This window comes from Nicotiana tomentosiformis, chromosome 6 (assembly GCF_000390325.3).
Source record: "Nicotiana tomentosiformis chromosome 6, ASM39032v3, whole genome shotgun sequence".
Lineage (NCBI taxonomy): Eukaryota > Viridiplantae > Streptophyta > Magnoliopsida > Solanales > Solanaceae > Nicotiana > Nicotiana tomentosiformis.
Window position 1 is genome coordinate 110,475,475 of NC_090817.1, and position 14,191 is coordinate 110,489,665.

The 14,191-nt window shown below is 36.1% G+C and overlaps 2 protein-coding genes across 2 annotated transcripts; both read right to left on the minus strand.

The window, feature by feature from the left end:
• Nucleotides 1-734: 734 nt before the first annotated feature.
• Nucleotides 735-1,343, minus strand: LOC104118896 (pentatricopeptide repeat-containing protein At4g02750-like). The gene has a single exon (XM_070179280.1). The coding sequence runs from the start codon at nt 1,341-1,343 to the stop codon at nt 735-737; it is 609 nt and encodes a 202-aa protein (XP_070035381.1).
• Nucleotides 1,344-1,516: 173 nt separating this feature from the next.
• Nucleotides 1,517-2,110, minus strand: LOC138894577 (pentatricopeptide repeat-containing protein At2g35030, mitochondrial-like). Its single transcript, XM_070179281.1, has one exon. The coding sequence runs from the start codon at nt 2,108-2,110 to the stop codon at nt 1,517-1,519; it is 594 nt and encodes a 197-aa protein (XP_070035382.1).
• Between the last annotated feature and the right edge of the window lie 12,081 nt (nt 2,111-14,191).

The window sequence follows — 14,191 nt, forward strand, 5'->3', positions numbered from 1 at the left end:
TTTCATAGAAGATTTCACCGGGTATGTTATTGTTGTTGTAGATGATACCTCCTTAATACTTGCATTAAGGTAGACTATCTATATCACACTTCTAGCGTGCTACCCTTCTGAGGACCCTACATTAATGTGAGATTCTTTGTGCACCGTGCTGCCATTTAGAAGATATGTCCTTTGTAAGATGCTTTTATAAAAGAAAATGAAATGATTTACTAAGTTGCATGTATTTAGTCTGCAATCTGCAACCATTTCCAAATTTAGCATAATCATGTCCAATTATCTCACCAAAAGGATGAATTTCCTTTCTTCACTGTCCATAAGATCTGTATCTCAACCTGATTTTTGAATGTCCATCCTCGTGCTCCATATATGAGAGATTGTCTGATAGATTTCAGGTCCCTTGGACTTCATATGAAAACTATTAAACTGAGGTTTAACGTGAAGCCTATTCAACAGTAGAGAGAACATCAGTAACAATTATGAACATCAGTAACAATTATGTTTAACTAATACTGGATTAAGGGCCAGGTTACAAATCCTAAACAATTTCAAAATTAAAGAACGCTAGTACTCAAATTCTATATCCATTTGAAGTACCTTGGCATGTTGAGCCAGAAATCAGTCAAAACAGTTGCTCATCAACTTCAATATCACTTGTAAGAGATAGAAAAGAGGGGTACAAAGTAGAAATTGGATTCCGAACTTTATCTTTGGAATATCCTAAAAGCTTCATATCTTCATTCAGCAGACTCAGCATGAAGTATATCCTGTCTGCAGCCACATGTGACACATTCTCCCATTACAAACTCGTGCACTGCAGAATCCAACTCAATCCAGCTAGATCCCCGATTTTTCCTGACGTGATGCTCTCTAATCATCACCCTTACTCTAGCTAAATCGCGCCATCTCCCAGCATCAGCATAGCTGTTGGACAAGAGGATGTAATTTTCGGAATTTTCAGGTTCTATCTTGAATAACTCAGACGCTGCAATTTCAGCCATCTGGACATTGCGATGGACATTGCAAGCTGCGAGCATCGCACCCCAAACAGCTGATGTGGGAGCCACATGCATATTCAATATCATCTCATGGGCCTCCTCAAGGAACCCACCACGACCTAGGATATCAATCATGCGTGAATAATGTTTCTCTGTGGGCTGAATTCTGAATTCTTCAGTCATTAGTTTGAAATACCTCCTCCCTTCATTAATAAGTCCTCCATGGTTGCAAGCACTCAAAACTCCGAGGAAAATTACTTCATCAGGCTCTATATTCTCTCTTTGCATATCCTCAAATAAATGTACTGCTTTTTCAACGAAGCCATGATTAGCAAATGCAGCAATCATTGTACTATAACAATGCAGATCTTTTTAATCCGCCATTTCAAACACTTGTGAGGCTTTCTCAATATTTCCACATTTTGCATACAGGTCTATTAAACTGTTAACAACACGTGTATCGGAAAAATATCTGGATCCCAAGTCATTGCTCACAATGGACTCAGCTGCATCTACAATCCCTAATTGAGAGCAAGCTGAGATATGCTCAAAATAAAAGTCCCATCCATCTCAAGACTTTGCTTTTTGAAGCTTTTGAACAATTCCAAAGCAGCAGAAGGCTTCCCGTGCTTAGCATAGCCACCGATCATGCTAGACCATGTAATAATATTTTTCTCCGGCATTTCATCAAATAAACGCCTTGCTTCGTGCAAGTTCCCAGACTCAACATAGCCATCTATCATCATAGTCCATGACGCCACATTCCTACATGGCATTTGTTCAAAATAGTCCCTTGCTCTTTCTAGCTCGCCCACCTTACGATACCCTGATATCATCAAATTCCATGACCCAATTTCACGAATAGGCATTGCATGAAACGGAAAACTTGCAGCTTGCACATCACCGATATCCATGTAACCTGAAATAATCACATTCCAAGCAGCCAAATCCTTACTAGGCATAGCCTCAAAATGATTCCTTGCCTCAACCGTATCTCCCTTTCTAACATAGCCACATACCAAACTAGTCCAAGACACTACATTTTTCTCAGCCATGCTATCAAACAACTCTCGGGCAATTTCGACTCTGTCATTACCCACATACCCTGATACCATCGAGTTCCAAGAAATAATATTTTTTCCTCCATCCCATCAAATAGTCGTCTTGCGCAATCAACTTCCCCGCATCTCATAAAGCAGTCAATCATAGAATTTTGCACCAGCAGATCAAAACCAAATCCGCATTTCCAGATAAGCCCAAACATCCCCTCACCATCTCTCAAGGCAGATCCAGGATTTAAATTTTATGGGTTCAACTTTTAAAGTTTTTAGCATTGAACCCATTAGATTTTTAAAGTTATAGGTTCATATCTACTATTTTTGTAATTTTAATGAATATTTACCCATAAAATTTTACTCCGTGTCAAAGTTATGGGTTCAGTTGAACCCGGTGATACTACACTACATTCGTCACTGCTCTCAACCATTTCAGCCGCCCTAATGCCTTAAGTATGGACGATATAGTGAAATTCAACGGCGTAGCATCTCGGCTACGTATATCCCTAAAGAGAGAAAAATCTTCAATGTGCTGAGAATGTTCAACATACCCATGAAGCATTGAAGTCCAAAGAAAAGGCTTTGGTTCAGTAATTCCATCGAACAGCTTGCGAGCATAAACCGTCGCATCAAAGCCACAGTAAAGACGAATGAATTTGTTTAGAACAATGTCTGATGAGGCAATCGTTCCACATACTAATAAATGAGCTTGAATTGATTTAAAACTCTTTAGGGTTTTGCAAGTTTGGAAGAGATGAGAAACAGTTTGATTCATTGCATTTCATGGCGCCAACGGCCAAGGGATTCAAATTAGGGGCTTAACGGTCATATGAATTTAAGCTTTTTGCTTCTATGCTCTCATTGGGCTTCTCCAATGGGCTCACTAATGATAGAGAAATGACTTGGGTCTCGACTTTAGGTGGCTAGGCCAGGTTATATTTTTTGGTTTGATATTTTTCTTCCACATTTTTTGGTGGATTTGACCCATTAATAATAAAAGGGGGAAAGAATAGGAAGAGAAGGTCCTTTGAGCAACAATAGTATCAAACTACTAAGAAAATGCCTCGAGGGGAAGGATGACCGGATCATTTTCTTCTACTTTCTATTTTCTATTATCAAATAAGGGAGAATAAACACACAGGAGGTCAACATGCTAGCTTGCCGATTAAGGACATTTTTGGCATTTCAGCAGTCTTCTTGCTTTAAGATGTTGTACTTCTTGCTTTAGCACACATACATTGAAACTAAATAACAAATTGAATGTTAGGAATTGTAAAAGTTATACACACATGAATGGTTAGGTGGAGATGGGTTTTCGGATTTCATGAAAATTATGTCGGGTTCCGAGGGGCGAACCCCGCGTTGACTTTTGTTGACTTTTTGGAATAAATTTTTATGTCGATGTATTATTATCCGAAATTATTTTCGATGAATTTTAATGAAGTTATACAATTAATTTGGATAGATTTGAGCGGTCCGGAGGTCAATTCAAGCAAGAAGGCGATTTTGGAATATCGGCATAACTTCAAAAAGGTAAATATTTTGCTTAACCTCGAGTGGGAGAAATACCCCTTAGGCATTGAGTATTATGTGCAAATTGTGTAATTGAAAATCATGTACGCGAGGTGACGAGTACGTACTTGGTTTATATGTGCAAATTTCGTTTATTAAAATCCTTAGACGCCCTTAGATATTAAATTGAAAATTATTGACACTTATTAAATCATCTATTGGTCATGCCTAGATCCTTGTTTGTTGAAATTGTTTTATACAATGATTTGGTGTGATTGCCACCTTGATTTTATGTGAAATACTATTTTGTTGAGCTGTTCACTTTCGGATATTTTTGTTAAGATTTTGTGCACATTATGGTCGAGCCATGGGCTCCTTATTGTGAAAAATAATGTATTGTTGATTTCTGTGGCAAGTTGTAATATTTGGGCACTTGATGTGCAATTTGTGATATGTTGTATGATTTGAGCACTTGATGTGCAATCTGTGATATGTTGTAAGATATGAGTACTTGATGTGAAATTTGTGAAATGTTATAATATTTTGGCACTTGGGGTGCAAGTTGTATTATGCTGTGATATTTGGGCACTTGGGGTGCAATTTGTAAAATATTGTGATATTGATACTGTAATGACCCAACCGGTCATTTTAACTTTTAGAACCCCGTTCCCTAAAATAAAACTTCTCGTAGGTGCTTTTAATGATTTATGACTTGCGGGGATGATTGGTTCGGGATTTGGAAGTGCTTGAGGTGAAACCGGAACACTTGGTTCCTTAAGTTGGCCTTAAAGTGCTAAGTTTGACTTCGGTCAATATTTTGAGAAAACGACCCCGGAATAAAATTTTGATGATTCCAACAGCTCTGTATGGTGATTTTGGACTTAGGAGCGTGCTCGTAATTTTATTTGGAAGTCCGTAGTTAAATTCGGCTTGAAATGGCTAAAAACAAGAATTTAAGTTTGGAAGTTTGACCGATGAGTTGACTTTTTGATACCGAAGTCGGAATCCAGTTTCGAAAATTTTCATAGCTCCGTTATGTAATTTATGACTTGTGTGTAAAATTTGAGGTCAATCAGAGTTGATTTGATAGGTTCTGACATCGAATGTAGAAGTTGAAAACTCTTAGTTTCATTAAAGCTTGAATTGGGGTATGATTCATGGTTTTAGCGGTGTTTGATGTGATTTAGAGGTTCGTATGATGTTTTAGCACTTGTTGGTATATTTGGTTGAGGTCCCGAGGGCCTCAGGTGAGTTTCGGATGGTTAACGGATCAAAAGTTGGACTTAAAAAGCTGCTGCAATTTTCTCTTCTGCTGTATATTTTGGGCTGTGATCGAGCTCCAGATCGAACACAGATATAGAGCCCACGATCGAGGCCTGAGTCGAAGCCAGGGACGAGGCTCAGTATCGAAGCCTCGATCGAAGGCAAGGCTCGAGGGTATGATCGAAGGTAAGGCTCGAGGGCTAGGATCGAGACCCATGCTCGATGCCCTGATCGAAGGCTCAAGCTCGGTGCCATGATTGAGGCTATGATCGAAGGCCCAACCTCGATGCCCTGATCGAGGCCATGATCGAGGTCCAGGCTCGAGCTTGTGATCGAAGCCGCGATCGAGGTCCAGTTCGAGGACCAGTTCCGAAGGCTGCTGGGCAATTTTATAAAAAGAGGACATTCGTCCCATTTGCCATTTTTGACGAACTTGAGCTTGAGCAGAGGCGACGTTTGTCAGATTTTCAAGGGAAAGACATTGGGGTAAGTGATTCTAATTTGAATTTGGTCTATGAACATAAATATATCATTGTTTTCACAATTTAATTAGTGTTTTGAGATTGAAATTTGGAAAAGTTTAGAAATCTCATAGAAACGAAATTTTGATATTTCGGTATCGATTCGGAGTCGGATTTGAGTGAAACTGGTATGGTTGGACTCGTAATTGAATGGGTTGTCGGATTTCATAACTTTCGCCTGATTCCGAGATGTGGGCCCCGCGGGCGAAGTTTTAATGAATTTCGGGATTTTTATTAAAAATGTAGTATTTCCTTATAGAATTTATTTCGTATAATTTTTAGTGATTGTATCGAATTATTTTGACTAGATTCGAGCCAGACAGAGTTAGATAATTGTGGAAAAAGGAACAAGGAAAAAGTGTGGATTAAATTGGAGCAAGACGAGGTAAGTCTCTTGTCTAATCTTGTGAAGAGGAAATTACCTCATAGGTGATTAAAATTAAATAATTGTTGCTAATTGTGGGAGGTAACGTACGCACGAGGTGACGAGAGTCCGTGTGTAGCTACTATTAATGCTAAAGTTCGGGTAGTTTAGGATTCAAAGCATGCATTACTTGTGTAAATTGTATTCTTTGATTAATTAATATAAATTGATATATATGAATATATTGTGAATTGTTAGATAAAGATATTAAAGGATGGAAATCTCATAGGCTTGATTTTCTGTTTAAATCAATAATTTGTTAAAAGAAATTGTTCTCCTCCCGAATTTATCTTAAAATAAATATACTCTCCTTCCGGAGGCACATAAGAAAATGTCCTCCTTTCTTGTGGAGCGGGCCGAACGCCACGGCAGGATAGATGCATCTATGGATCGCGCTGCATGTCCCTCGGTAGTGTACACGACACTCTGGATCGGGCCGTACGTCCTCGGCAGAAATCGTGCTTAATAATAATAATTACACGATACTTTAATAATTTATTTCAGCTTAAGAAGATAATTAATTATTTGAAAAAATCCTTGGAATTTAATGAATTATTATTCTTGCTTGTTTATGGAATTAATTGTTACTCCTGTACATTAGATTTAATTGACAAATTGGAATTTTTCTGAATTGAAGGAATTTAAGTAATATATTGAGAATTGTTACATTTGAAGGAATTTGATTATCTGTGCTGATTAAACAAATTATTGTAAATTCTGTAAATCATGCTGATTTAAATATTTTAGTTTTATTTCAGTTATTATTATTGACCCATAGTGATTGTCAAAGTCGGTCATCTCGTCTCTACCACTTCGAGATTAGGCTTGATACTTACTGGGTATACGTTGTTTACATACTCATACTACACTTGCTGCACTTTTTGTGTAGGATCTGAGATATGTACAAGTGGAGGACCTATCATCACATACCCACGTCATCCCGAGGCATAGTGGTGAGCTACCTTTCTGAGCTGTTCTGCAGCTACCAGTGTCTCTTCTTATATTTATATTTTGTCTATTTCATTTCAGACAGTATTTGAAGTTTTGTATAATCTACTAGATGCTCATGCACTTGTGACACCGGGTCTTGGCATACGCATTGGTAGAAGTTGATATTTTATTATTTTCTTGGAATAAAATTTTAACCAATGTACGTTTGACTTATTAGTTGGCTTGCCTAGCTGTAGTGTTGGACGCCATCACGACCTATAGGTGAAATTGGGCCGTGACAAAATGGTATCAGAGCACTAGGTTCACGTAGGTCTCACAAGTTATGAGCAGACATAATAGAGTCTTGCGGATCGGTACAGAGACGTCTGTACTTATCTTTGAGAGGCTATATGGTGTTAGAAAACTACCTTTCTTCATATTCCATCGTGCAATTCATGTAATACTAAATATCCTTTTCTTATTCACTCATAGATGGTGAGAACACACTCTAATGAGATTCCAGATCAGGGAAGAGCTACTCCCCCAGTTGCTAGAGGCCGAGGGAGGGCTCCAGCCTGTGGGAGAGGGCGAGGACGTCCCAGGACTATTCCGGTTATGCCGCCAGTGGATCCAGCAGAGAATCCCATTATTGAGGAGCAGGGTGAGGAGCCTGTGGTAGAGCCCCAGATCGAACCCAGATATAGAGCCCACGATCGAGGCCTGAGTCGAAGCCAGGGACGAGGCTCAGTATCGAAGCCTCGATCGAAGGAGAGGCTCGAGGGTATGATCGAAGGTAAGGCTCGAGGGCTAGGATAGAGACCCATGCTCAATGCCCCGATCGAAGGCTCAAGCTCGATGCCATGATTGAGGCTATGACCGAAGGCCCAACCTCGATGCCCTGATCGAGGCCATGACCGAGGTCCAGGCTCGAGCTTGTGATCGAAGCCGTGATCGAGGTCCATTTCGAGGACCAGTTCCGAAGGCTGCTGGGCAGTTTTATAAAAAGAGGACATTCGTCCCATTTTCCATTTTTGACAAACTTGAGCTTGAGCAGAGGCAACGTTTGTCAGATTTTTAAGGGAAAGACATTGGGGTAAGTGATTCTAACTTGGATTTGGTCTATGAACATAAATATATCATTGTTTTCACAATTTAATTAGTGTTTTGAGATTGAAATTTGGAAAAGTTTAGAAATCTCATAGAAACGAAATTTTGAGATTTCGGTATCGATTCGCAGTCGGATTTGAGTGAAATTGGTATGGTTGGACTCGTAATTGAATGGGTTGTCAGATTTCATAACTTTTGTTGGATTTCGAGATGTGGGCCCCGCGGGCGAAGTTTTAATTAATTTCGGGATTTTTATTTAAAATGTAGTATTTCCTTATAGAATTTATTTCCTATAATTTTTAGTGATTGTATCGAATTATTTTGGCCAGATTCGAGCCAGATAGAGTTGGATAATCGTGGAAAAAGGCAAAATTGTGGATTAAATTGGAGCAAGACGAGGTAAGTCTCTTGTCTAATCTTGTGAGGGAGAAATTACCTCATAGGTGATTAAAATTAAATAATTGTTGCTAATTGTGGGGGGCTACGTACGCACGAGGTGATGAGAGTCCGTGCGTAGCTACTATTAATGTTAAAGTTCGGGTAGTTTAGGACTCAAAGCATGCATTACTTGTGTAAATTGTATTCTTTGATTAATTAATATAAATTGATATATATGAATATATTGTGAATTGTTAGATAAAGATATTAAAGGATGGAAATCTCATAGGCTTGATTTTCTATTTAAATCAATTAATTGTTAAAAGAAATTGTTCTCCTCCCGAATTTATCTTAAAATAAATATACTCTCCTTCCGGAGGCACAAAAGAAAATGTCCTTCTTTCTTGTGGAGCGGACCGAACGCCTCGGCAGGATAGATGCATCTATGGATCGCGCCGCACGTCCCTCAGCAGTGTACACGATACTTTGGATCGGGCCGTACGTCCTCGGCAGAAATCGTGCTTAATAATAATAATTACACGATACTTTAATAATTTATTTAAGTTTGATAAGCTAATTAATTATTTGGAAAAATCTTTGGAATTTAATGAATTATTATTCTTGCTTGTTTATGGAATTAATTGTTACTCCTGTAAATGAGATTTAATTGATAAATTGGAATTTTTTTGAATTGAAGGAATTTAAGTAATATATTGAGAATTGTTACATTTGAAGGAATTTGATTATCTCTGCTGATTAAATAAATTATTGTAAATTCTGTAAATCATGCTGATTTAAATATTCTAGTTTTATTTCAGTTATTATTATTGACCCATAGTGAGTGTCAAAGTCGGCCATCTCGTCTCTACCACTTCGAGATTAGGCTTGATACTTACTGGGTACACGTTGTTTACGTACTCATACTACACTTGCTGCACTTTTTGTGCAGGATCTGAGACAGGTACTAGTGGAGGACCTATCATCACATACCCACGTCATCCCGAGGCATAGTGGTGAGCTGCCTTTCTTAGCCGTTCTGCAGCTACCAGTGTCTCTTCTTATATTTATATTCTGTCTATTTCATTTCAGACAGTATTTGGAATTTTGTATAATCTACTAGATGCTCATGCACTTGTGACACCGGGTCTTGGCACACGCATTAGTAGAAGTTGGTATTTTATCATTTTCTTAGAATAAAAGTTTAACCAATGTACGTTTGACTTATTAGTTGGCTTGCCTAGCTGTAGTGTTGGGCGCCATCACGACCTATAGGTGAAATTGAGTCGTGACAGATACGCATGCGGTGAGATAAGGGTGACTTGAAACGCATGGCTAGTAGGGGAACTACTAGAAGTCATGCGGTGATATAAGGTCAGGGTGTTGAAACGCATGTGGTGAGATAAGAGTGGCTTGAAACGAGTGGCTAGTAAGGGAACTACTAGAAGTCATGTGGTGTGAAAATGATAGCTAAAACGCGGGATGCTATTTCAGGAAAAATTATTTCTTTAAAATTAAATGTGAAGGCTCCCGCGGCGATATAAGAAAATGAGATATTGTGAATTTATTTATGATTTGGGACTACGAGACGGTACCTCGGGAGTGCCTTGTTGATATTTCTTTATTTATGTTCTTGCCTTGGTGATTTTTTTCATTTAATATGTAAATTCTTGTCTTCTTCCGTAATGTACTAGTTGACTTTATTATTATGTGTTTTGTGCTCCTAGTTGTATTGTGTTGGCTTTGGCTTTTTTGCATGAGACTCTGAAGAAGTATATTTCTGATTTTTCTTTTTGATTTTCTATGATTGAGTTGATTTAAATAAAAGGAATTATTATTATGTTTTAAATTAAATAGTTTTACAACCAAATCAGTAGTTTATCTGATGCTTTACTTTAAGTGCAATGTTATTTTCTTCACCCAAATAATTTCTAAAAAATAAATTCAACTCTTTGTTGATTTCTTACTTGATTTAAAAATTCTAAACTCACTTTAGTGGAAATAAATTGATCATGTGGATCTTATATACATTGAGGATATTGACATGTGAATTGTCCGTGCAGTTGTGACATAAAATGAGGGCACGAGGTGCTGGAAAAATATGATGATTTAATTATGGGCACGAAGTGCCGTGGAGATATGAAAAATGGGATGAGACCCGTGTTTATGAAAAAATTTTGAAAATGGGCTGAGACCCGTATTTTTATGATTATGAAATGAGGTGTCCCATGGTGACTTTTTAATTGAAGAATTATATTCAAAATATTTATTTGGAAGGATTTTCATGATGGCCTTCAATTTGTGGTGAGTTTCGACTTATTTTTATTTTCTTTAGTATTTTTTTAATCTTACTATGTCAGTTTTTGTTGCCTGATTTGAATCTCTTCAAGATGTGGAATGGGGGACTCGATATCTCATCATGCTATTTTTCCCATTCAAAATGTGAGGAAGATATCAATGGAATTGAAGGCAACAACTCAAAAAAAAATTGGTTTGAGTATTGCAAGTTTTCTTTTCATTTGGTTTCTATGTATATTCTTTTATATCATCAACCTTACATTTGTGGCAAACAAGAATGTGTTATTTGTATTTAGTCCAGTAATAAATCATGTATTTCTCCATCTCTACTTAATTTTTGATTGATTTATTCTTGCGCATTATGAAAGTTTGCTGTTAACTGATCATTAAAATTGATATTAACCCATAGTTTAAACATAGTGGGATATGAGGGAGATAGAATGAAAATATTGTCAGGTGAAATGAATAGTTGTACTTCGTGGTTTTAGGAAAAGAGATGAGTTTTGAGCTGCTGAATTGGAGGAAAAGAACGTGATAGAGATGCAAAAAGATGTCATTAATGTCAACAATTCATACTAATTACCAGGAAACAGAAAACTAAGGAAAGTGCCTTTGAGAAAAAGGCGTTAAAGGAAGAAAAAAAGGGGTTGACATCTCAAGTTTATATCCCCAATTTTTACGTTAGCATTTCATCTCTTCTTAATTTTTTTGCCTTCTTTTTGTCAAAAGTTTTTAAATAGAATGATCACGAAAAGACCATGTGATTTCCTTACTTGTTTTGGTGAAAAGAAAAGATGCATTAAATAGGAAGAAGCAAGTACAAAACAAAATGGTAAAATGTTGAGAAAAAGAAGATGAAACTTTGTTTTCTAAAATACCATATTGACAAGTTAATAAGACATTTATTTCGAATCAGATGAAGCGGTTTTTAAAGTATGAAAGGATGATCAAAATACGTACGTGCAAACAATTTTTTGATTCTGCATCCCAAAATGTGTTGGGATTCAAGTCCAACGGTTAACACAATAAATTTTCATTTCAACTTTTTTCTTTCTTGAAATATGTTTATATATTTAGACGATGCATGAAAAATAAAAACTCACGTTCTTTATTAACTTCTCAAATAGTAATAATTAAACAAACTGATCACTTTCTACATTTATTAAAAGTTTTTATTGATAGTGAACCGCTACTATTTCATTAGTTTTTATATAAATATATGAATGTACGAATAATTATTGTCTCCAAGTTGAGTGTTTTCTATTGTCTCTTCAAAGCATTCAAATGTCTCAGCACTTTGCTCTTAACAGTCCAATGAAGTCCTTATTTGATCCATGAATGTACTTCAATTGCATTATTAAATAGAAGGAAGCAAGAAGATGAAAATGAAACGCAGCAGCCACCCAAAACTGAAGGTTAATAGTCAAATAGCTTTCTTATAATTAGGGGAAGAACGAAAACAGTGTTTGATTCAAGCAGCGAAATCAAGCGAAGCATTCCGAGGCGGACCCACCTTGTAGGAAGGGTTCAGTTGAACCCGCTGGAAAATTAAGAGATTTTTACCCCGTAGAGCAATTAGTAAGCAAATATTATATAAATAGTAATATTTTTGATTTATTTCAAAAAGAGCAAATTCATTTACATATATAGCATATTTTAAAAATAATACGTTACCATCAGATTCTTTATCTTTTAAAACTGACCCATGATTTAAGATATCATCTATTCGAGCATAAAAATCTCCCATATTCAACCAAAATCTCAAAATTGTAGAGATTATTTATCTACTAATCTCTCTACCATCACGAACCCAAAAACTCCTCCCTTTTCGTTCTTTTTCTCAGAATTGTAGGGATCATGTGAAGATTTCTTTATTAGTCCTTTTTAAAACAACGCATTTGAAAGTCTCATGGAGTTGGAAATTTTTTGATATTGATGCACAACCCACCAATATCTTATATTTTTTTATTGTGTACTAAAATGTATTTGATGTCTATCTTATGTATTTTTATAGTGTATCAAGTTGTTTATTTGATGTATATTTATGATTTGAGCATATATACCCTAAATATATACGGTGTATTTTTTATAACCTAGGATCTAGGATCCAGTATTTTTCCCTAATATAAGACTCCTATGTGTTTTATCTTATATTTATTTCAATTTATATATGTATAAAATGTATACGCACGGTATAATCAAGACCTATAAAATATATACTCAAAGCAATTTCCACCGTAAAAAACACACAAAAATGTGACAAAATTATTCCAGTATTATTACATGTATCATACTTGCAAATTATGTGTAAGATATATATGTTAAATTCCAACAATTTTAAATTAAGTTAATTAGTATACAATAATTGGCATATTCATGGTATGTGTAAGATATAAAATATTTATACTAGAATATACCATAGACGTTTTTTCTAATAAAAACTTGTGCATATATCCAGTATATATATTTAATATATTTGTAAAATATCTACAGTATAAAACTTAGTGTCACACCTCCTTTTTCCCGAGGGATAAGAGAGTTTTTCCAATTAAAGTGACATTATTCAAAATGAGATTATTTATTTAATTCAGAATCGCCACTTGGGATAACTTTTATGGTGTCCCAAGTCACTGGTTTGTTTTAAAATCTAAAATCGAGGAAATTTGACTCTGTTTTAAAGTCTGCGATACCAGAAGACCGAGTAGGAAATTCTTCTAACCCGGGAGAAGGTGTTAGGCATTTCTGGATTCCATGATTTTAGCACGGTCGCTTTAATCATACCTGGCTTAGTTAGATTGTTTAATTATTTATATTTAGAACCTATGTACATTTATCTTTTTTATCACTTTTAATTATGGCGTTATGGAATTAATCTTGGAAACGGATCACATGTGTGTGAATCCGTTTTATTTGGGACGCTTAAAATCATGCCACACGTACGTGTACTCAATTAATCACGTTTTATTAATTAACAAGATTGTTTTGGCCAAAGTCGAGCGAACGCATACCTTGATTTATTTTTGAAAAAATATAATTATGTCAAAACAAACATGTGCATAATCACGATAATAGATTAAAATGCGCCTAAAAGTATTTCTACGAATATTCAAGGGTTAGCTAATTTTCAGAAGGCTGAGGCTATATATATGAGAGTCTGATTTATAGTCTAAAGAAAATAAGCTATTAGCAGTTGGGGTGCTACTTTTGGGTGATACATGATTAAGATCCTCATTGATGTCAGTGGGTTTCGACTATTTAAGAGGAAAATTGAGTTTATGTTCACCGGGAATCGTTTGAGTCAAAATAACACAATTAAGCTCCTTATGCTAGCTTTTAAGAGCTTATGGATACATGATTAAGATCCTCATTGATGTCAGTGGGTTTCGACTATTTAAGAGGAAAATTGAGTTTATGTTCACCAGGAATCGTTTGAGTCAAAATAACACAATTAAGCTCCTTATGCTAGCTTTTAAGAGCTTATGGATCGTTAAGGCTACTGAAATGGGCTACAACTTTTGGGCCAACCCATAGCTCATGTTGAGTCCATGTGAACTCATTTATTATACAACTACCTTGTTATTGGGCTTAGTGTTCTGGATCAACGGGCCCACCAGCCTACAATCTTATACGATTCTTTACAAATTTATGGTTTATTAATGATATGAAAGATCACTTATGATGATAGCATGATAACCATTTCAAATACCCAAA